This window comes from Lolium perenne, chromosome 4 (genome assembly GCF_019359855.2).
Source record: "Lolium perenne isolate Kyuss_39 chromosome 4, Kyuss_2.0, whole genome shotgun sequence".
Classification (NCBI taxonomy): Eukaryota; Viridiplantae; Streptophyta; class Magnoliopsida; order Poales; family Poaceae; genus Lolium; species Lolium perenne.
In genome coordinates, this window is record NC_067247.2 from 225,561,152 (window position 1) to 225,586,008 (window position 24,857).

The 24,857-nt window shown below is 46.0% G+C and overlaps 1 protein-coding gene across 1 annotated transcript; it reads left to right on the forward strand.

The window, feature by feature from the left end:
- Nucleotides 1-7,358: 7,358 nt before the first annotated feature.
- On the forward strand, nt 7,359-24,426 carry LOC127323234 (protein transport protein SEC23 E). The gene is made up of 12 exons (XM_051351401.2): nt 7,359-8,312; nt 8,402-8,575; nt 8,835-8,996; nt 13,422-13,564; nt 15,214-15,289; nt 15,393-15,565; nt 15,648-15,729; nt 16,284-16,361; nt 21,499-21,660; nt 21,932-22,195; nt 23,407-23,511; nt 24,034-24,426. Exons 1-12 carry the CDS (start codon nt 7,530-7,532, stop codon nt 24,178-24,180), a joined length of 2,349 nt encoding a protein of 782 aa, XP_051207361.1. The 5' UTR covers nt 7,359-7,529; the 3' UTR covers nt 24,181-24,426.
- Nucleotides 24,427-24,857: the final 431 nt, after the last annotated feature.

Consider the following 24,857-nt stretch of genomic DNA (forward strand, 5'->3'; position numbering starts at 1 on the left):
AACCATAACGGATCGGATCTACTGAATAATGATCAAGCGGGGTGCCGCCCCTACGCCTAAGATAGGCGTAAGGGCGGCTAGATGTATAAGGGTTGCACGACGATAGCATATGATACGAAGAACAATGCTAACCCTAACACGTCTAAGATAACTACGTTGCTCGCCATCAAAAAGGCTTCAGTACGAGCAACGCATGAACAACGAATAAACTTGTACTGCCTAGACCGCAAGATGCGATCTAGGCAGCATGATGCTTACCCGGAAGAAACCCTCGAGACGAAGGAGTTGGCGATGCGCCTAGATTGATTTGTGGTGAACGTGATTGTTGTTTATTTCATAAACCCTAGATACATATTTATAGTCCGTAGACTTTCTAACGTGGGAATAATCTCAACCGTGCACGAGCCAAACTCTAACTAACCGACACGTATCCTAATATATTACAGATACACGGGCAAACTAGCCCAAACTTTGCATAACAGGCCGATTCACGTATTTCTTCTATGTATATTCTTCAAGTCCATCTTGATCGCGGCCCACCTCTGACTCGATCAAATTATGGTGATAACACATGCCCCCTGGTTTTGGAATTGATAATTCCAAAATCACTCTGTTCTTTCTTCGTCGGGTCATGTCGTGGCAGAGCAGAATCGTCGCAGTATCCTTCATCATGATGCCTTGTCTTCTCAACTTCTCTGCAAAATTTGATAGCTTTAGCATCACTTCCTCGGAAACTGCAATGGCATTAAATCTCCACTAGGCTCCTCCTTATTTAACTGTGCCGATTGATTAGCCCTCTTCATCCCCTTCCTCTGTTCTAGCTATCGGCACCAAAAAACCCTCTTCCCCTGTAGCAATGTCTTCCTCTTCCTCTGTCTCCTCCGGCCTCTCCCTCCAGTCTTCCTCCTCGAGCGAGCCGGAGTGGAACTTCGATCATGCGCCAGACGGCCCACCCAAAGCACTCGTCGGGTCAGATGGCGACCTGCCTCTGACCGATGGTGAAGACGACCTCAAGTTCCTCATCGAAGGGGAGCTGATAAGCGAAAGCGAAGACGACCTCCATCCCTGGGTAAAACCCACCTCCTCCGACGGGAAGGAGGAAGAAGAAGAAGTAGAGGAAGAAGAGGAAAAGGAGGAGGATGATTCCCCCTCCCCCGCTAAGCATCCGCCGGCAAAGCGATTCCGCGCTTGGGCGGACAGCGAGGACGATGATGATGACGAGGAGGAAGAGGAAAAGGAGGAGGATGAATCCTCCTCCTCCGCCGGATATCCGCCGGCAAAGCGCTTCCGCTCTTGGGCGGACAGCGAGGATGATGATGATGACGAGGAAGAAGAAGCTCCGGCCGAGGGCTGGGGCAGCAGCGACGAGGAACTCCCTGGGAGCAGCGCCGACGGCAGCTACAACAGCGACGATGAGGACAGCGACGACTAGTAGAGTAGGACTAGTAGTAGCAGTGCACTAGGCACCAGATCCCCCTTTTGAGAGCCATCGGCTCTTTCCTGTAAAGCCGCTCCTTTGGATCAATAAGAATTGTTCTTCCAATTTGTCTTTCAATTAATCCAATTTTAAGCCTTCCGCTCGCCACACCAAGACCGATAGCAACGTATCGGATTTTTTTCTTTAAACGCCCATGAAGCCAGACTCAGATATCGATTAGACCGTCAGTCAAGCACTTCTCAAATTCAGACTGTGATTTGATACCTGACCATAATATTTCGCAATCCTATAGCCGATGGCTGTTCATCGGCTATTTTGAGAATCCAGTCTCCTTTATTTTCTTGCAGCAACAGGACGGTCCAAACCCCGTAAATGACGACGGCTTCCCTTTCCGGCTCCTCTCCGTAGCTCTAGCAGTCTTCTTCCGCAACAACTCACCGCTTTCGGAGGAGGTTATGATGCAGGGTCAGCCGATGCAACTCCAATCGGCTCCAAAAAACAGAGTATCTACCAAATCGGCTGCCCCCTGAGCCTCAGTTAAAGTGAGAACAGTGGCGAGGATGCACGATCCGATCAAGGGCCCTGAACTCAGGCAAATTGAGACAGCCGCCATGCAGAGGTCCTATTCACGCCTACGAGCGCGGCTGGGACAGTGGCCAACTTAGCCAGGTCGACGGTAGACGCACCAGAGCCGATCACCCTTCTTCCTTTGAAAGCCGATATTGCAGATGAAGTACCAACGGCTTAATGAGCAAAGGGCTGCCTTGTGCCAAAACTGATGTTTCTGCTAGTACTGCTGAACTGGCGCAAAGGGTTTGGAAGCCCTTGACAAGAAGGCTCAGGCACCAATCATCGGCTCATTGCAGCTGAGGAAGCTCTCCTTGTTCACTCCCTCGAGGACGTAGAAGGCCTCACAGCTGAACTGGACTTGGTGAAGATCCGTGCCTTGAACAAGCCGCAAGTAGATCCGCGTCTTGAACTAGAGTCGATGGCTGTGCATTGGCTTTGTTTCTTAGCTCTAAAGTCGATGTCCCTGCATCGGCTGTTAATTTTTTTCTTTTTACTGGCCGATTTTTTTTTTTATCGACCCCCAATGTTTCACTGCACACATGTTCATCTGCACATGTTCATCTGATTAGAGATGCCCCCGAGCCGAATCTGTCAGGTAACTGCAGATATCGGCTCTGTAGTTTAGCCAAGGCACTGTATTTGCACGTCGGCTCCGGTAGGACCAATGTTGATTTTTCCTAACTCATCAGCCGACGTAAACCGCTGCCCAGTAGATCGATGTTGAACACAAGCAGAACATGTGGTGAGGATAATTTTGGCCGATTGCTGGAATCGGCCTCCATATTGATCGAAGCGCTCAATGAAGGTTTTGTAATGTTCCTTCATAGATCTTTGGGGCCGATCCCAAGGATCGGCCTCGCCACGTTTGCTCATCGGTTTGTTCTTGCTACACGGTCAGGCCGGTGGATAAGACCAGCCTAACCCCATCCTTTGTCACGTCGATGCGCTCGCCGTCGTCCAAATTGAGTGCATCGCTTAATCCTGGAGCACTAAACTCCGTTGGAAGGATGAGCACCATGTTTGTGCCAGCCGATGTTTCATCATCGGCTTTCCTTTGCTTGGGACGCCACTCCATTTTTTGTGGTCGACCCTCTTCATCCAGGGTTCGCTGGACCTTCGCGGCCAGATCAGGCCGCGCTTTCCTTAGCGTGTGCAGGTATAACCTTTCGGCTTCCTCCAAGCCGCGCGATGCCGAACCCTACGCTTTTGGGAACGGCTGAGTCCATCAGGGCACCACCTTGGCCGGTGGTACCTGTCTTCTTCTTCTTCTTCTTCATCGTCTTCCAAATCCTCGAGATCTTCCACCCGAGGGGACTCAGCGTGCTTGTTCCCAAGTGGGAGAGGCCCTAGACGTTTGAATACGGACACATTAGCTGCATCCTTCCTCTTTTGCTTACATTCTGGGCAGTTGCCGATTGTAGGCAATCGGCTCATTCCTGAATCCCAGCAGTGTCTGAAGAAGGGGCAGTCCCAGTGCCTATCCTCGTCGTCTCGCTCCCTCAATTTTTCCTTGGCACGGCGCTCGTACTCCTCCTCATCGCGATCATGCCGACGATGTCTCCTGGCGTCCCTAGCCAGACGGTCTCTATCATCATCGGCGCTGGATCGTCGGCGTTGGCTATATTGACTCACGTACTTGTTGAGGAGGTGATCAGAGAGAGGTCGCTGATATCTTACATTCCTCACTTCTCCCTCTGTGATGTAGCGCTTGCCGTCGTGCCGGAGCCGATCACGTGGAGCGGCCTCCTCTGTGTCCTTGCTACGAGAAGCGGTGCCCTCGTCTCCATCCTTGCCGAGTGGTGCCCGGGTCCTACCATGTTGATGCCGAACGAGAATCCTGGTGGCAACCTTCAGGGTAAGTGCACTCCACCATGTTAACGACGGGGAAGGGGTGGGTGTCGACCTTCATGGCGTGCTTGGTTGAAAGTCGACGTCCTTGTTCTATCGCCATTTGGATCTGCTGTCGCCACACCTGCGGTCGTTGGTGGCATGGGAGAACGAGTTATGCCATTTGCGGTATGGCTTTCCGTTCAGCTCTGTCATGCCGTGGGGATTTTGAGGCCTTCGGGTAACTTCAACCGCTTCTCCTTGAGTAAGAGGTCGAAGATTTGCTCGGTTTTAGTCACGTCAAAATCAAACCTCTGCAGGCGGACACAGGTGGCTTAACCCATTTGCGGGACACGGGGTTGCCCCCGAGTCCATTCAGCCTTGCTACTTCTTGATCTCCGCATGAGCCTTCGTCTTCATCTGCCTCAACCAGGACTACCGCACGCTTGAATTTGTCCTGGTACAAGTCCGGTAAGCCTTTGTTCATATCTTGTGATTTCCCGAACCATGAGCGCCAGTGAAGGGTAGTCTGCTTGGGAGGCCATGTCCTTGAGTGGTGACGCAAGGCCCACCACTGCCAACGCGACTGCTTCTTTTTCAGTTACACGAGCCGAATAACATCGGTTCCTTAGCTTTCGGAAGCGCTGGACGTATTCTCGCCACGGTTTCTCCACGCTTCGACGTATTTGTGCGAGATCGGCAAGGCCGGACTCGGAAGCCTACGAGTGGTCTTGCATGTGGAACTGTTCTTCCAAGCTGCTTCCAAGTCCGGATCGAGTCTGGTGGCAACGAAGTGTACCACCCGAAAGCCGATCCTGTGAGGGACTTGTGCGAAGAACCTCACACGTAGCTCATCTGTCTGCGAGATCGTGCCAGTGCGCCAAATATCGGCTCACATGCTCGATGGAGCTGGCACCATCTGATCCATTGAACTTGGAGAAATCAGGGAGCCGATATTTGGGTGGTAGCGGGATCAACTCGTACTCGTTGGGGTACGGCTTGGAATAGCCGATTGTCCTCCTTTTCGGCACCATGCCGAACTGGTCTCTCGAGGATCGTCTTGATTTGATCCGCGGTCTTTGGCTGCAGAGTCGAACTACGAAGATTCGCCGGAGTGGCATACTTAGCCAGCCATGCTTGCTTTTCCAGCTCTGAGCCAAGCTGCAGGAGCTGAGCTCTGGAGGTTTGTCGGAGTGGCATATTTAGCTAGCCACGTCGCTTCTCAAGATCTGTTCTTTGAAGTTCCTCTGCTTTTCCGAAGTCCCTGCTGTTGCGGCTTTGGTTTGTGAGCGCCGATCACCGCAGTCCGGCACGTATGTGCACGTGTACCCGTGAGGGATCTCCTTAGGCGCCTCATGCAAGAAGCGCGCGATCACTAGGGTCACCACCGATCTTGTAGACGACGAATGCCGGTGAATTCGGCACTTCGGTGCCGCCAACGCGAATGGCGGCGGTGGACGGGACTGAGTGGCATCTCTCCTTGGTACGTCCCGAGAGCTGGTCCTGACGGAGAGTATCGGTGCCTCATGATCTCCTGGATCACCCGAAGAGCGACACGCTCCAAAGTGTTCACCAGGTTCTCGAGTGGCGGTGTAGCGAGTGAGCCACCATGTAGTTAATCTCTGACGCGAGGGACTGGTGCGTTCTTCGATGGGGCGGACAGTCCACTCCATCGAGCGCGCCTTCAGGTGAGAACCCTTTCCACCCGACGCCATGTGAGCGGGTTACGTGAAAAGAGCCGATGAGGTCGGCTTCGAGGATAGCTTTGACCTCGTCATACTTCTTCTTGAGCTCCTCGGTCGGATCCTCGTACGTGGATCGGGGTGCCGTCCGCCATCTCAGATGTAGATGGCGATGTGGTTGATGTCGAAGATGGTCCCACCGGGCGTGCCAGAATGTGTTGCGGTCAGAAACCCACCGGCGAGCAGCGACGAGCAACACAGGAGAGCCGGGAGCAACTTAGGGCTGCAGCTGGCCCTGGTCCCTCCGAGCGACGGCCCGCAAAGACTCCGGCACGCACGTCCGATGCTGGTGCAAGGGCGTGCCACCTGACCTATACAGTCGGGGAAGGTGATGGAGATGCCTCGCTTAGTTTCCTGCATGGCATACACGTAAACATTAAATACGAGCCTCGATCGGCTCTCAGGTTATCCCGTGAATCGGCTCAAAGAGCCGATCCACCCATGATTCGCACGAGGTGTACGAATATATGGTGGTCCTGCTTGATCAAGATAAAGCTAAAACGATCTACGACGATTTGGGGTTTTCACCGCATAATCGGATCATCCTACTCACGATTGGGCCTCGCGGTCACGCACGGTGATCGTAAGCCGATCCTAGACAAGGCCTAAAAACCAACACGAGGTTGATCCCCGGAACATCCTGTCTAGGGCTAGCAAACTACACCCTACGCGTCGCTGGATCCTCCAACCCTTTGTAAGGCCTAACTATGCAGATATTAAACTAATCCTTGAAGAACAAGGAGCAACCATAACGGATCGGATCTACTGAATAATGATCAAGCGGGGTGCCGCCCCTACGCCTAAGATAGGCGTAACGGCGGCTAGATGTATAAGGGTTGCACAACGATAGCATATGATACGAAGAACAATGCTAACCCTAACACGTCTAAGATAACTATGTTGCTCGCCATCAAAAAGGCTTCAGTACGAGCAACGCATGAACAACGAATAAACTTGTACTGCCTAGATCGCAAGATGCGATCTAGGCAGCATGATGCTTACCCGGAAGAAACCCTCGAGACGAAGGAGTTGGCGATGCGCCTAGATTGATTTGTGGTGAACGTGATTGTTGTTTATTTCATAAACCCTAGATACATATTTATAGTCCGTAGACTTTCTAACGTGGGAATAATCTCAACCGTGCACGAGCCAAACTCTAACTAACCGACACGTATCCTAATATATTACAGATACACGGGCAAACTAGCCCAAACTTTGCATAACAGGCCGATTCACGTATTTCTTCTATGTATATTCTTCAAGTCCATCTTGATCGCGGCCCACCTCTGACTCGGTCAAATTCTGGTGATAACACATGGATGGATGCTAGGGTTTAGCTTGAGGTGTGCCCATCACCCCGCCGGTGTCCACCATATGTAGCCACAACAGAGCGGGAAACGGCATTGCCGCGCAGGTCGTATCCCGCGCACGGGAAACGCCGACGAAACTTGCCAATGTGTTGGGCAAGCGCGGGAACGACCGTCATCGCGCGGAACCGGTAATCGCCGGCGGCACGCCTCGATGGGACGTTAAACCGTCATTAACAATCTTGACGCTGTCTCCACTAAAAAATTACATCCACATCGCTGGAATACCCGACGCAAACGGTCATCCTGGATCGCATGAATGAACACAACGGACATTTTGAACGTCCAAATACGGTGGCGGCGGGCTGGAGCCTCACCGCGTTATTTTCTTTGTCCAGCGCACTCCCGAGGACCGGAGATGATCTAAATGGTGTAATTTTTTTTTTTTTTTTGAGAACTTCTAAATGGTGTAATTAGCCTAGCTCTTTCAGCAATTGCCCCTGAGAGAAAAGAAAACCAGGACAAAAGACAGCGCTCGAGAAGAGAAGGAGGCCCAAGAACCAAGATCCACCACCTTCCCCTCTCCCCCCCTCCGATCTCGATCCACCCGCTCTCCTCTCCAACTGCTGGTCGCCGCGCTCAATCATGGCGGCCGACCGCTCCGCAGCCTCGGCGCCTGCCGATCCCGATGGCCCGGACGCTGTCCGCCTCACATGGAACGCCTGGCCGCGGTCCAAAGTCGAGGCCAGCCGCTGCGTTGTCCCGCTCGCCGCCTCCATCTGTCCTGTCCGCTCTCCTGAGTCCCTCGCCTCGCCGCCCCTTCCATATCCGCCGCTACGCTGCAAGCCGCCTTGCTCCGCTCTCATCAACCCCTTCGCCCGTGTCGACTACGCCGCCAAGATCTGGATCTGCCCGCTTTGCTTCTCGCGCAACCACTTTCCCCCGCACTACGCCGGTATCTCCGAGAACAACGTGCCCGCCGAGCTCTTCACGCAATGCTCCACCGTTGAGTATCTCGTCGCTGGGGCCCCGGGATCACCAGCACCGCCGCCGCCAGTGTTCTTGTTCGTCATCGACACGTGCATCATCGAGGAGGAACTGGAGTACGTCAAGTTGTCCATGCGGAAGGCGGTAGCGCTCCTGCCAGAGCACGCACTTGTTGGCCTGGTCACCTTCGGGACGCAAGTGCATCTACACGAGCTTGGCTTCTCCGATCTCAGCAAGATCTACGTGTTCCGGGGGACCAAGGAGATCTCCAAAGAGCAGATTTTGGATCAGCTTGGGTTATCAGGTGTGGGGCGGCCGGGATTCCCAAAGATGACGCAGCAGCCAGGGGGGCAACAGGTCAACGGGATGCATCCTTCAACCACGGCCGGGGTTAACAGGTTCTTGCTCCCGGTATCAGACTGCGAGTGCACACTCAGCACGGTGAGAGTTTTGGCCCATTAGGTTTGGTGAATTTAGTAGTTGAACAAAGTGTAACTTGATATAGTGGTTGTTGTATGCTTGTATTACAGTTGCTCGACGAGTTGCAGCCTGACCAATGGCCAGTGGAGGCTGGGAACCGTGCCATCAGGTGCACTGGTGTTGCGCTCAGCGTGGCAGCTGGGTTGCTTGGAGCATGCATGCCTGGGACTGGCGCACGGATCATTGCGCTACTTGGTGGGCCATGCACTGAAGGTCCTGGAGTGGTAAAGATTCTTGCTTTCTACGCATGACCATAGATTAGTCAATTGAACATGTTTCTCCTCCCTCAGTTTTATACATGATTCATCACATAATTAAAGTTAGGTGTTGGCAATTCTGAAATTTCAGCTTTGGGGGGCAGTTCTGTTATACAAGTATATAAGTCCATGGTTCTACATATTCCTGATTATTTGCGATGATATTTCTCTACACGTATGTTCATAAAACCATGTGCATGAAATACTATTCCATTTGACAACGCAGATTGTATCAAAAGATCTATCAGAGCCAGTGAGGTCACATAAGGATCTCGATAAGGATGCAGCTCCTCATTTCCAGAAAGCTGTCAAATTTTACGATGGCCTTGCTAAGCAATTGGTCAGTCAAGGTCATGTTCTAGATGTTTTTGCATCTGCTCTTGATCAGGTTAGTATTCTCTTTAGCCAGCTTTATATTTGGTGCTTGTATTGAGGTTTCTATCATTCTCAATAGACTTCACATTGCAGAAGTCCGTGTTCTTAAATTATACTCCCTCTGTTTACAAATATAAGACGATTTAGACATTTCAGTGCGAACTAGATAGACCCCATAATGAGTGAATCTACCCAGTAAAAGTAGACTAGATACATACCAAAAGAAATGAATCTACAAAAAGCTAAAACATCTTATATTAGTGAACGGAGGGAGTAGATCACTATATTACTGCCAGTTCTCCTTTAGTCTTTAATCAAATGACTATCTGAAACTTCGTAAGATTAAGTTATGTGACTATTTCTTACAAGTTGTAGAATATAGTAAATTGCATCTAATCTGTCAAGAAACAAGTACTTATAACAGAATTAAATGGTATTTTCAAGTTCAAAAAGGAATTAAGCGCAGTAGGCTTGCTAAGGTCTATCTCTTGCTGGGTTGGTCCCTCTGTTTTACGCAGTGACTATAGTTTCTCCCCTCCGCTGCAGCTTCTTCCCCTCCTTGGCCTCTCTCTCACTGTTGCTGTCGTTGGAGGACCTCGCTGGCCGCCTTAACCACCGCCTATGGCCAAGGCAAGGTGGTGGGCTTTATCCAGCACCGAGGAATGCCTAAGTGAGAGCCTCACACGACCTTTTTGGAGCCATTGGCATTTCATATATATATTTATAACTAGGAATCTTGTAAGCGTCATGCATTTCTCGACTGATGATTAGCTGATAATAATGGTAAGGGTGTGTTTGTGCTTCTGCTTGAGCGCAAACAAACATCGGAAAATTAATAAGCACTTATCACAGGGGCAGGTGGCGAAATGAACTAGGCAGCCACCCCAAAGCATCGAGAGGGGTGCTTCCACCCAATGGGGTAGCCCAAACAGACCGTTATCCGTTTTTGGCCCAGACCACCGCATTTCCGGACCAATTTTGGGCTGGAAATGGCGCGAGGCGGACACTGTACACGCATCCAGTCCCACGCCTGACCTAGCCGAGTTGCCAGTCAAACAAATCCACCAACCCCCACGGCTTCACTTTCCTCTCTTTTCTCCTCACGCACAGCTTCCCTGGCTCCTCTCGATGCGCCACCCCTCCTTGTCGGTGCCCGAACAGGAACGCCATCAGCTGCTGCCCCGCCACCCTCCTCGCCGCCGCCGAGTAGGGAAGCCCATGTTGCTGCTGCCAGATCAGTGCGCCTTGCCGCTGCTGGACGAGGTGGAGAGAAAGCTTGGTCACATGGCCGGTTTCATTGCTGCAGGCAACGCCTGTTAAACGTCAGCAATCTAGGCACATTTTTTGCCCTCGATGCGTCTCCCCTCCTTGCCGGTGCCCGAACAGGGACGCCATCAGCCGCTGCCCCGCCGCCCTCCTCGCCAGCGCCGAGCAGGGAGGCCCATGTTGCTGCTGCCAGATCAGTGCGCCTTGCCGCTGCTGGACGAGGTGGAGAGAAAGTTCGGTCACATGGCCGGTTTCGGCGACGTCTGTTCAACATCAACAATCTAGGCGCCTTTTTGCCCCCGAGTCGAGGACGTCGTAGGTGTCGTTGATGCCTCGCTTGAAGGCCAACGATGCGTCCCTCTCACGTGGGCAGCAGTTTGCATGGGCGCAGGAAACGACCGTGGCGAGGAGCAAGGCGAGCTTGGCATATGAGCGATGCATATTGAGATGGCTGCTTGTGTGTTTCAAACAGGCGTGCATCCTTTACTAGTACTACTTGATCTTCTTTCCCCAGTTTAATCACTCGTGGGATTTGTATTTGTTTGTATAATTTGCACCGTTAAATTCATATGTTGAAATATATTTTTTTTTGCAAAAAAGGAAAAAAAATGTCCAAATGGGGTGCGCCGTTGGGTGCACGGCCCACCCCAAATGGACAAGGGGAAGACATGGGCCTATATCCTGTCTGCGGCGAACCCAAATGGACCAAAACGGACACTTTTCCTTTCTGTTTTGGGGTGTGCCGTTGGAGATGCCCTAGGATCCTATGTTCAAGATTGCCCTCGATAGTTCAATTTATCTTGCCTCTCTCCACCCCCGAGCTTGCTCCCCCGTGCCCGACACCCTCTGTCGCGGGTGAGAAGATGCTGCAGCCCCTCAGAGACAACTCTCCCCGATGCGAGTGTTGTCGCACTCCTCCCTAAGGCGTAGGTTGCCAACAGCCATCCCAACCTCTGATGTTATGTTCCTGGAGTTGTGTGTTCTCGTTGGAGTGGCTCATATGCACCTGAACATCTAGGATCTGTTATTTTGTTCACGTGTACTTCAACCTTTTTGTTGTTTGTGTGCAGATTCAGTTGCATGTGCTGTTGGAAGTAATAAATTCATGTTTGTTAATGGCCAAGTGTAGTTGTAACCATTTTATTAAGTTTATACAAGAAGTAGGGGATTTGGAATGCAAAAAGTAAATGAGTGGAGAAGGGACTGAATGAGCAGCCCTGTCTACCAGTAACATACTAATAACTATGCATTTGAGCAATTTATGTGCTGATAATGATAATTGTTAACGAGCAAGTATGTGTTGAATTGATATTGAAAATTAGAATCTTGAGGAAATTGCACACAAAATCAGGGTGTTTGGTGCAAGTTCTGACATCGTTCTAATTTGGCCAAATCCACCTTGGTTATGTCAAATATCTTTTTAGATTATCTGTTGGTTTATGCCTGGATAATAACCTAGTTTTTGCAGTATGTCAAAATATTAAATTTCGACCACTTAATTGTTGAAAAAATAGATGTTAGAAATTAATCTTGGTAAAAAAATTACCCAGAAAAAATGGCTTATTCATGTAAAATAATCATATTTGTATCAATTATAAAAAGAGATAAAAATTACCCAGAAAAATGGCTTATTCAGGTAAAATAATCATATTTGTATCAATTATAAAAGAGATACTTACACAAAATGGGATAAAAACAGCTAATTCCCGTTAAATCTAAACGACAAAGCTATACGTCCACCAGCTGCTTCCAACAGTGGGCTTTCTCACAGGTAGACAGCCCCAGCTACTTCTCACCAGATACTGCCCAAACAAACACGCCATTATGCACCATAAGTATGGTTGGATGATTGTGATGTTTTGGATCAGCTGGTGCCTTTTAAATTGGTGGAAATCGATTGAAAATTTTAGGGTCACGTTACCAGGATATATTGGGTTTAGGGTTGGTTACGAGATCTTATGGGTTTCAGCTCTAGCCTACCCCAACTTGTTTGGGAATAAAGGCTTTGTTGTTGTTGTTGTTACCAGGATATATTGGAGATAAATGGAATCCGATGCTATTAGACGACCAGAAATTGTGGGTGTGTTTGGTAGCCAGTCTCATCTTGGCATGGCTACTCCCTCGTGAAACATGCTGAGTACATACAACTGTGGTGTCCCTAAAGCTTGTATCTGTTCAGACATGCCGAGACGAGATGTTGAACCTGTATGTGAGTTATATTTGGTTACATCCTCCCTGGGATGGCGATGATACCGCCACAATTGCACAATTTATGAGATATGATGAAACTGAAACTTGTACAGGAAAACAACTCAGCACCAAATAAGAAATTTTAGTCACCGTCCCACTAAGACCAAAATTTAGTTCTTCACATGCGATTAACAGCTATATCACATGCCAGGCAGGTGCACCTGTTCAGGATGCAACATTAGACATACAAAAATAGGCACACCAGAGCAAGTAAATAGCAACAGCATCGGACATAGTATAGTTGCTAACAAAGCAACAATTGTGCCTACTACAATAAAAAGGCTTGCAGAGCCTAAATCTTTGATTGAGTATGGGATTTTGTATCATTATGACACGCAATGGAGACGGACACATTCTCATGACCACGAAACAGCAAGGCATCCAACACACTTCAGGACAAATAACGTATGCTCTATAAAATAATATGCAGCTTCTCCGTTCTATTGTGTAAAAGGGTATATTATTCTAAGACCTGAATTTCCCACTGCTGTAGTCATCTCTTATATTAGGCATTTATTTGTTCATCTTTCACTAGCTACTTTTAATGATCAGAAATAATATATCCTTTCAGTGTTTGATTAGTCTTACTCTAGTTGAATGTCTTTTGCTGCAAACTGTAACATATTACCAAATTTGTCACGACGTCTATGTTTGCTGCTCCAAGAAGAAAAATATACATATCAGGAGATGCTAATATTATGAATTCACATTTTATGAGCTTAAGAGTATTCCCAGTGGATTGTATCTTAAGTCATTTAAAATCCTCCAGTTGTGCTTGTTGATTTATGATTACCAGTTGGTACTTTTGTCCAGTTTTTCTTAGCCACCGTGATTTTGAAACAGCGGGTTGTATTCCGCAAATGAACTGAACATGTGTTGAACTGTTTATAATTCTTTTTTGATGTTTGTAACATCAAAACAGGTTGGACTAGCTGAGATGAAGCTTGCTATCGAGAGAACAGGTGGCCTTGTTGTCTTATCTGAGAGTTTTGGGCATTCCGTGTTTAAGGATTCTTTTAAACGTATTTTTGAGGGAGGTGAACATTCTTTAGGCCTCTCATTCAAGTAAGTTTACATTCTATTATCCCCTTCCATTATTATCCCTTACATTTTCATCCAAAGATGGTATGCCTAGGTAGATCTGTTTAACTGTTTAGTCGGTAGTTTTGAACTCAGATCATTTCACCACCTACTGTGGTTTGTTTGTTGGTTCTGTTGTGCTGGCCATCCACATCACAAAGTAAACATTCATCATGCGTATGTCTTTTAACCTCTAACCAAGTTGTTTTTGGTTCATGCTACACAAATTGAGCAATGATCATAAGCAACCGCCACACAGCGACACAGCGCAGCTGTGGGGCGGTAATGAGTAATGACTGAATACATGAGTTCACAACAATGACGAGACAGTAGATAGGTGACAGGTAAGCAGCAGTAAGGTTGAGCTTCAAACTCCTGTATCTTCTTAACTCTCCTTGGACACCACTCACTCCCTTGCTTCTGTCATGTGGATCCATGTTGGCCACATCTCTTCTTTGAAAACCAGTGGCCTTGGTCATTTTCGCTGACGATACTATTTCTGCACCATAGCATATCCTTCTCTGACTTAATTCTTTTGCTGCCAGGAGAGAACTTCTTGACGAGGGATAGAAGAGAAAATAAAATAAAATAGAACCAAACTAAAATCTAGTACCAGCTTCTGCACACTACTACTAAATTTTAGGTAGTTTGGTACTATAGTCATATGTGTTGTAGTGGTTTCTAGAGTTTTCTAGCTATGTGTTGTAACTAGGTTGTATTTCTTTTCCTAGCTTATGTAGTGTTCTCTAGAATACTCTAGTTGTGAGTAGAGCTAAGTAGTGAAGGCTCATGAAGCCTATAAATAGAGGTTCAACCTCTACCTATGAAATAAATGGAACCTTGTGTTCTGTCTTAGATCTTGGACTAGATCTTGTGTGTTGAGAGTTTTGACTAAACTCTTGACAGCCCCCGCCCCAAGAGCGATATCTAGCGCAGCACGTTGAAGTGGTTCCTTCAACATTTGTGCTGTCCACGTTGTAGCAACACAGTGGAGTTGTTCGTCCACAACATTGTGACTTCTGTTCCCTTGCCTGCCTCCTCTCAATTTTGTTATGTGGAGGGATGATGGCTCATGAACTCATGCTACTACTGGGAGCAGCCTTCGATGCCGGTGAGATGGATTAGTAGAGGACATGACATGGAGTGCCATCAGGGGCTGCTGCGGTGCCAGATTTTTGTGGGCGGTTTCAGATGGTGGCAATTGGAAGCAACGAATGTTGTGGTGGAGGACTTGGGACTGGTTAGCAGTGGCTGTGAGCTACGAACCTAGGATGGTGTGGTTGATCTTAGCAAGCTAAAATATTACATGGTCTAGGATTTGGATTACAGTTTTCCTCTTTTCATGTTTCATTTCCTCTTTTATCACCATGTAGATAATGTCAACTGCTCATCCACCTAACCACCACTAGAAAGTTGAAGATCAAAATTGGTCTGATTTTTTTTTCCTTTTTTTGCTTGATGGAGTATGAGAAATTTCTTCTGGATAGTAAACTTGTGCAATCTTTTGTACTGAGAATTTCAGATAGCTAAGTAGTTAACCATGTTCACTAAGTAGAGATTGTGGAGGTCTTTCTCCTTATATCAGTGAGGGAGCTGTAAATATGTACTGATTGTTGCCTTTTTCTTTCTTGAAGTGGCACACTTGAAATAAACTGCTCGAAGGACATTAAAGTTCAGGGTGTTATTGGACCGTGTACATCTTTGGAGAAGGTAGGCCTATCTATACCATACACCCATTTGTGCTAAGATCTCTTAAGCTGAAAAGTACGACTAATTTTAAGACTTGGCTTGATGTTTGCAATGGCAACTGCAGAAAGGAGCTCTATGCGCAGACACAGTTGTCGGCCAGGGAAATTCAACGGCATGGAAAATGTGTGGGCTTGATAGGAATACATCATTTACAGTATTTTTTGATGTCTCACCGAGTGAACGCACCAGCCAGCCTGGACATCAAAATCCTGATTTATATATACAATTTGTAACCAGGTACTTTATTTCTATTCTACTATTTTGTTTTAATTGACCGAATGTACTATGTGTGCTGATTCTTGTGCTGATTCTTTTGTAGTTACCAACACCCAGAAGGTCAAATGAGGATAAGAGTTACTACTATATCCAGAAAATGGGTTGATGGTTCTACCAATACTGAGGTTAGCCTTTTTTTTTCTTATGTATGCTATGCTATTGAACTGTATGCTAAAATTGAACCATTATCAGTCTATGATCATTGGAAGTATGGAGCATCTTTTATTGTGCTTTGTATTATGATTAACATGTGCTACCGCAAAGATTTTTCAGAAGCCGTGGCAACACTCGGGCCTTCAACTTGTCACATTTACGTTGTTGCCTTGTAGTATTTTATTTCTCATGCACCTGTTTTAAGGCTATATTTTTATAAGTGCGCGCAGTGTGGGATGTACTACAATTGAACATTCCTTTTTTCACCGGGCTGAAGCTGTCGAATCAGTGCTAACAGTCTTTTGGAGATAACTGCTTTAAGACTTGTGTTCACTGTTTATAGGATATCTGAAAAATCCTATTGTCAAATTTTGCTCGAACAAATGAATGTTTCTTCCCTGAGTAAAGAGTTCTTCATAGAATTAAGTAGGAGATTATCAGTTCCTAAGTGTTACTTGGAGGCTACGACATTTCAGTGGATGACTTGCACACTTGACAGTTCGACATATATTTTCTTGTAATGCAGGAACTAGTCGAAGGATTTGACCAGGAAACTGCAGCTGTTGTTTTGGCAAGATACATTTCATTGAAAATGGAATTAGAGGTAACTTCTTTCATGCATCAATCATTATATTAGCTATTATCAGGAGTGCAAAAACTGATTGTCATATACACATATAGTTTGTCTACTGCACAATTGTTTTTTTTTTTTAGAAATGGGGGCAAAAGCTTTGCCCCAATCTATTAATTAAGAAGGAGTTTTACATGAAAGATCATGCGAAAGAAAGAAAAGAAAACGGACACAATGTCCGGGGATACAACAATCACTCTCGCGGCATCATGTTGCCCAACCTTTTGGCACCCGCTAACACCCAAAGATGTGCCTCTTTCCTAATCTTGTCGAAGACTACCTGCGGCGGCGCACTTTTCGCGTTGAAGACCCTAGCGTTACTGCACAATTGTCATGCTAGCTGGGAATGTGTGAAGAAACTGAGACAAGGGGAACATAATTCTTTCTATAAACACTTCACACTGTTAGAGATCTATAGCCCCTTTACTTGTATATCTCCAGTATATGAGGGGTTTCCTGTATATTGTCACACATGTAATTGTCACACATGTACATGTAGTGGCCCTGTGAATACTAGTTGCCCATTCACACCACCCATTCACACCAGTGACGAATAGAAGCAACAACAAGGAGAGTACGAACCAGTGACGAATAGAAGCAACAGCAAGGAAAGTACGAACAGTGGTCATGTGAATGCTTTTCTTAACGGCGGGTTACGTGAGAGGTGTACATGCAACCACCTCCTGGGTACTCTATTCCCAATGGCATGGTCTGCCGTCTCCGGCGCTCTCTCTATGGCTTTAAGCAAGCCCCTTGCACCTGGTTTGAGCGGTTTGCCTGTGACTTCTGCTGGCTTTGTCCCTAGCGCACATGACCCTGCGCTCTTTGTCCACACATCTTCTCGTGGTCGGACTCTTCTTTATGTCGATGACATGATCATCACTGGTGATGACTCTGAGTACATTGCCTTTGTCAAGGCCCGTCTTCGTGAGCAGTTCCTCATGACTGATCTTGGTCCTCTTCGCTACTTGGGATTGAGATTTCTTTTACCTCCGATGGCTTCTATATCTCCCAGGAGAAGTATATTCACGACCTCCTCACTCGTGCGCTCTTGGCGATGAGCGCGAGACTCCTGTGGAGCTCAATGTGCATCTCCGCGCCACTGATAGTGACCGGACCCGACGCGCTATTGTCACTTGGTTGGGAGTCTTGTCTACCTTGCTATCACCCATCCTAACATCTCCTATTCTGTCCACATTCTGTTACCTCCTAGGCGTCCTACACTATCTTCGTGGTACCATCTCCCGTCGCCTCTTCTTTCCTCGTTCCAGCTCCTTACAGCTTCATGCCTACTCAGATGCTACGTGGGCTAGTGTGACATCGGAAGGCCGGTCTCTTTCTGCCTATTGTGTTTTTCTTGGTGGTTCTCTCATCGCTTGGAAGACCAAGAAACAACGCCGTCTCTCATTCGAGTGCAGAGGCTGAGTTGCGAGCGATGGCTCTCTTGACGGCAAAGGTGACTTGGTTACGCTGGTTATTGGAGGACTTTAGTGTTTCTGCTACCGCAGTACTGGTGTTATCAGCATTGCACGTGACCCGGTGAAGCATGAGCTCACCAAGCACATAGGTGTTGATGCTTCCTTTGTGCGTAATGTGCAGGATCAGGTTATGGCTCGGCTCTACAGTATGTGCCTTCCTAGTTATAGCTGGCTGACTTCTTCACGAAGGCCCAGACTAGAGCGCAACATGGGTTCTTTCTCTCCAAACTCAGTGTTGTTGATCCACCAGAGTTTGGGGGGGGGGGGGGGGGGGTTGTTAGAGATGTATAACCCCTTTATTACATGTGCTGGCCTTTGGCCCCGTGTGAGTACTAGTTGCCCATTCACAACACACACATTCCCAGCTTCTTCATTACTCCTTCAAGAAACCACTCCATCATGTCGTAAGCTTTACTCATGTCAAGTTTTGCTGCCATATAGCATGTTTTCCCCCCTCTCTTCATGAAGTGTGATATTTCATAGGCCAGAATGGTGTTATTTGAAACAAGACGGCCAGGTACAAAGGCACTTTAATTTGGAGATATGAGTTCGTCCAAAATGACTTTTAGACAGTTTGCAAGCACCTTGGAGATGAACTTGTAAACAACATTGCATAGGCTCACAGGGCGTAGGTCTTTCATACCCTCTAGGTTGTGAACCTTTGGGATGACCTGAACAACTGTTTCGTTCCATCCCTCTGGTAAACTGCCACTTCGCAACATGATAAGAACCTCGTGAACCAGGGTATCACCAACTGTCCTCCAGAACTTTTTATAAAAGATCGCTGGCATGCCCTCTGGTCCCAAGGCCTTTAAATCACCAATACTATCAGGTGCAGCTTTAACTTCTCCACTTCTGTATTCAGCCGAGAGCATTTAATATACTTGCTTCGTGATCCTCGGCATAATATGATCCAGAATATTATCACACATTCCCAGCTTCTTCATTACTCCTTCAAGAAACCACTCCACCATGTCGTAAGCTTTACTCATGTCAAGCTTTGCCGCCATATAGCATGTTTTCCCTCTTCTCTTCATGAAGTGTGACATTTCATAGGCCAGAATCGTGTTATTTGAAACAAGATGGCCAGGTACAAAGACACTTTAATTTGGAGATATGAGTTCGTCCAAAATGACTTTTAGACAGTTTGCAAGCACCTTGGAGATGAACTTGTAAACAACATTGCATAGGCTCGCAGGGCGTAGGTCTTTCATACCCTCTAGGTTGTGAACCTTTGGGATGACCTGAACAACTGTTTCGTTCCATCCCTCTGGTAAACTGCCACTTCGCAACATGATAAGAACCTCGTGAACCAGGGTATCACCAACTGTCCTCCAGAACTTTTTATAAAAGATCGCTGGCATGCCCTCTGGCCCCAAGGCCTTTAAATCACCAATACTATCAGGTGCAGCTTTAACTTCTCCACTTCTGTATTCAGCCGAGAGCATTTGATATACTTGCTTCGTGATCCCCGGTATAATATGATCCAGAATATGCTCCATGTTTGTACCTGCCATGGTGGAGAACAAGTTAATGAAATAGTTAGATACGAGGGCCTGCAGGCCCTCCTCTCCCTTCACCACGCCTCCGCCATCACCCTATAATAATTTTTTTAATGATGTTAGTCCTTGTTGCAGTGTCACTGAAGATCGTCACCAATGCAATGTTTCATCTATTTGCAGAGTTCATGCAAGGCTGATTGGTTACCAGGTTGTAAAGATAACAACTACCATGATGTTCACAAACAAGTAACAGATCCTTTAGAAATAACAACCAATTTTCCAAATGATAGCTACGGAGTTACAAGACTTTTTGGACATAGTTACCGGGTTTCCTCGATATAGCTACCAGGTTCGCACGAGTCACGACTGAACTACCAGGTTGTTCAGAAACAACTAGCAGATCTAGACAATTACCGTGTTTTCCGATGACAAGCTACCGACTTTTCAAAATTTACGGATAACAACTACCAATATGTTCACAAACAACTACCAGCTCATTTAGAAATAGCAACCAGATTACTTATAAATAATTATTAGATATAGCTATTGGGTCTCCATAAACAACTACTCCCTCCGTTAGGGATTATAAGACCCCCACGTATCCCTAGGCTGTAAATTTAACTAACATAATAAAAGATATATATTACAAAACATATATCATTTGAAAGTTTAGATGTTCTACTTTCTAATGATATAATTTTTGTATTGGACAATTCATGTTATGTTGGTTAAATTGGTAACCTAGAAATGCGCGCCGGCCTTATAATCCCTAACGGATGTAGTACCAGGTTCTCAGGATTGAACTATCAGGTTGTTTAGCAACATCTACCAGATCTCTAGTACCCGTTTTTTCAGACGACAACTACAAGATGAAACAAACTGCCAAATTTCTAGAGAAGCTAAACATGTTTTCCAATGACAACTAGGTTGTTCAGGAACAACTGCCAGGTTTCGTGACAAAACTAGCAGGTTGTCTGATGAAAACTAACAAGTTATTCGATATATCTACCGATTCTTTTACAAGCAATTACCAGATTCTCCTAAACCAGCTACCGGATTTACCCCACATGGCTGCCAGATTATATACAAAGAGCTACCAGGTTAAGTAAGAGGTTCAAGTTTCGTAATAAACTAGCGAGTTCCCCTTTATTGACTACTAGTGGATTAACGGAAAAATGGTTGAGTATATTGATACAATCCAAACTAATCGAACCACCACCAAGTAAATCCTGCTGTGTGATCACCTAAAGACTTAGAAATTCTTTCCCTACATCTAACCTTACAAAAACCGCAGTCCGTTAGTGTCTTCATCCTCCAATTGAGAAATCTATTCTTGTTTTCATGCCCCATCCATCAAACCTGAAATTCTAGTGTGTAACACATCACCTAGCAAAATCACATATCCAGCTAGGCATTTGGCCAAATAACCTGGGTGCTAGTACAGGTTTAGTGGTTACCTTGGCCGATGTGGAGCAATCCATGGCGATGAAGTAGCCAATAAAGGCGACACCACTGCCGTACCTGCTTCTGCTTGCATGTCACCCCCACTTCCTGCTGGCCAGTGGCAATTCAAGAACAACTGTGACACTGCTGCTGTGTCTGCTGGCCATCTCCAAGATAGTAGCGCCTCCACCGCTGCTGTGATGTCTCCCACCTGTGCGCATGTGTTTTCTTCAGCCTGCGCGGCAGTTGCCACCTCCTGTCTCTCCTCTCTCTCAGTGTTATCCACTCGTTTGGCTGTACATTGGCATATGCGGCATACTGACCCACTGAAGACAGCTCAGCCCATTAACCCGTTCATGCGCCCGGTAGTCATTCATGCCCGAAAACTTTCCGCAGGCCGCACCAACCACATGATCGATCAATCTGAATCTTTGCACGTGCTGTATGCAAATACAAGGAAGGGCATGTTCCCTAGATAGATTAACCGTTTATTAAATGTCAGCATTACCTGCTCAGTGGATATCTTTACTACATTTGGGCATATTGTAGATTTATTCAAACTGTACCTTTGGCTCTCTGATTTAACATATGACATCTTCAGACACCTGCATTTTTGTACATTCATTTTGTTGCCCTTTCTTTGTGCTGAGATGCATGATTAACAGTCTTTTTGAACCATTTTTGTAGGAAGAGTTTGACGCAACACGATGGCTCGATAGATCTCTCATACGACTTTGTTCAAGATTTGGGGATTATCGAAAGGATGATCCCTCTTCGTTTAGCCTACATTCTAATTTCTCACTGTTTCCTCAGTTTATGTTTAATCTCCGACGTTCACAATTTGTTCAGGTGATGTGTTGCACACCTGTTACCCCCCCACCCCCCACAGAAGTTTTACCATAGTAGATACATTAAACCCAAGAGAATTATAATATTCTGAAAAATACTTTTGAAGATAAATTTGTACATACGATTTGAGAGTTTCCAATCTAAAATATTTAAAACATCATTGGATGTCAAATTATTAAAAGTTTGACCATCACTTGTTTTTGACTGGCTGGTTTCTTTCTTCCTCCAGGAAATCATTGCCATACTAATACTGAGAGCTTTGTTGTTACAGGTTTTCAATAACAGTCCAGATGAGACAGCTTATTTCCGAATGTTACTCAACCGTGAGAGCATCAGTAATTCGGTTGCGATGATTCAGCCTTCATTAATTTCATTTTCATTTGATACACCTCCTTCCCCTGTATTCCTGGATGTGGCGTCAATAGCACCAGATCGTATACTGCTACTTGATGCATACTTCAGTGTTGTCATCTTCCATGGCATGACAATTGCTCAGTGGAGAAACATGTGTTACCAGAATCAGCCAGAGCATCAGGTAATGTGGTTGGTCCTTTCTGAATCTTCTGCTCCCCAAGTGTTTTCTCCTTTCTAACTGTTTGAACTGCAAATGTATGATTATGTGGCACTTTCTATTTATATTTTGGTGTACTGGCTCATAACAATATCTATTTTAGTTACTTGAGAGGAGACATTGGTTTGATCTTTCCACAGAAAAATGCACCTTAATTCTAGAAACCGTCAGGTATTGATGTGCTAGTTTCACCAGTCACTCATAAACATGCCGGAGTGAATCAGTTCTACCGTACAATATTGGTGGTGATTTGCATTGGTCTTCCATAAAAAAGCTACATGACAGGGTTTCTCAAGATCTGCCGGTTGCCTGGTTCATCTCAACCAGCTCCCATTTTGTTCCATTCTTCCTGTACAATACTAGTTTTAATAGTACTAAATTGCATTCTTCGTATCATAAACTGAAATTTGAAAAGTTAACTGGACGGGTTTTTGGGTGAATACTAGAAAATGAAAATGGCTTTTACATTCCTCTTTGAGTGAAAACACCCAGTCAATCAGTGAATCTGATCTGCTGAGTATTAGATGGCAACACATCAGTTTCTAGTCACCCTCAGGGTTTAATCTTGCAACCTGGCCAGTTGATGCATCAGTTCAACATGCCAGAATTTCAGATTAATTTGCATGTACTTATGGATTTATTGCCATAAAACTTTCAAGTTCAGAATTGATGCTCTTTATAAGTCAGAAAAAAGAGAGTTCTGACAACTAGTAAATCAAAAGGAAATGGAAAAAGGAAGACACAGAGTCATCATTTATGCTTATAGACTCACCATTTCTTCCGCTGAATTTTGGGGATTTAGAACCCCAATATCTCAATATTTTGGATTTGGTTGGTTGGTTCAAAAGCTTGCCAAGCTTTCTTAGGCAAGCTATGCCAGTGTTTTAGCCCCACCCATGTTTGATCGATTTTCGCTACTGTTTTTTCCTTTGGCGAGATACATTTTATCGGCTACAGCTCTCTGGCAAGCCACACTTTGGCTTAGTTTTGGCACCCGGCAGAGCTAACACCTCGCGGGGCCTGTTGCAACTGATATTTTGCTGTTTTGGATTTGGATTCTTCCATGGTGATTAAGAGTTTAAGACTAATGTATCAGGCTAGCTGATTTACTTGCAACACTAATCACATACTTGAATTTTGCAATTCGGATGCTCAGAATTTTTTGTTTATTTCAGCAATTCGCACAATTATTACAAGCTCCTCAGGAGGAGGCTCAGGTCATAATAAATGGCCGATTTCCAGTTCCTAGACTAGTTGTCTGTGACCAACATGGCTCGCAGGTGCGTATATATTATTGTATCTTGTTTTATTCTCTTATTTGTTGCTATTTCCATCAGTAACGTGTCATGTGTGTACATTAAGGTAGCCAATCGGCTCACATCCTACTATCTTTGGCTCATGCACATGCGTTTACTGTTTTGAATGTTCAAAGGCTCTAAGCTATGATCTTTAGCCACCATCCCTTGCTCCACTTTGATACTTCCATCAGTAACGTGTCATGTGTGTACATTAAGGCAGCCAATCGGCTCTCACATCCTACTATCTTTGGCCCATGCACATGCGTTTACTGTTTTGAATGTTCAAAGGCTCTAAGCTATGATCTTTAGCCACCATCCCTTTCTCCACTTTGAAACTATAATCCATTGATTTCCCCTCGATTCTGCTGGTGGCAATTATTCTTATCTGAGTATATTTTATACCTCTTTTTCAAGTTCATGTAACAGTGTACCGCACCTATATGTAGATAACTGCAGGTTGATCTATGTAAATTAACACATAGTACATTATTCTGCTGCATGCAGGCGAGGTTCTTGTTAGCCAAGCTGAATCCATCAGCCACATACAACTCAGCACACGATGTTCCAGCAGGTTCTGACATCATATTCACAGATGATGTCAGCTTCCAGGTCTTCTGTGAGCATTTACAAAGGCTGGCCGTTCAGTCGTAAGGAAATGCATGCATGGTTTTACTCCCAAGTTGATAACTATTTAACGTTTTACCATGTTTATAGGTTGAGTTGTGACAAAAATATCAATTTACTTGTATACTCTTCTCCATGTGTCTTATCATCGTGACAGGTCAGGTGTTTTTTTTTGGAAAATAAACTTTATAGCATGTATCAGTTGTCTGGAAGTCTTGTAACCCATCATTTATAGTTCTATATAATTAATGACCATGATCCATCCTTTTTTTCTTTCTTTCGAGAATACACCGTAGAAGGTGTACTAATCATATAGTGACATAGAAGAGAGGGCAAAAAAGCCCCAGCCACAAGTATCACTGCCAACAACGCGAAAGCCTAATCTCCATCCCCTCCCCTACAACGCGAAAGCCTAATCTCCATCCCGCCATGAAAAAGGAAGAGCCTCAGGGAATCCGAAGGACTCCGAGTGAAAAAGCGTAGCTAGAATATCCTAGCTACGAGCGAAAATGCCTAGCTATCAGTGAACCTATGGAACTCCTCCCTGATCCCTGATCCTACATCTAATGGCCGCCGCTGCTGGGGTGGCGCCAGTGAACACTATGTCAATTATGATGCCTCCAGATACACACCTGAAGACCAAGATGATCGTTGGCCACATGCCCCTCTGTACTACCCTGGAGCAAATGAGAGGTCCACCAGTG

Excerpts from the sequence above, each read along its gene's own strand:
- LOC127323234 (XM_051351401.2), top strand. The coding sequence starts at position 7,530 with ATGGCGGCCGACCGCTCCGCAGCCTCGGCGCCTGCCGATCCCGATGGC. Across the intron at positions 8,576-8,834 it reads GCACTGAAGGTCCTGGAGTG|ATTGTATCAAAAGATCTATC; the intron begins GTAAAGATTCTT and ends TTGACAACGCAG. Across the intron at positions 15,566-15,647 it reads TATATACAATTTGTAACCAG|TTACCAACACCCAGAAGGTC; the intron begins GTACTTTATTTC and ends ATTCTTTTGTAG.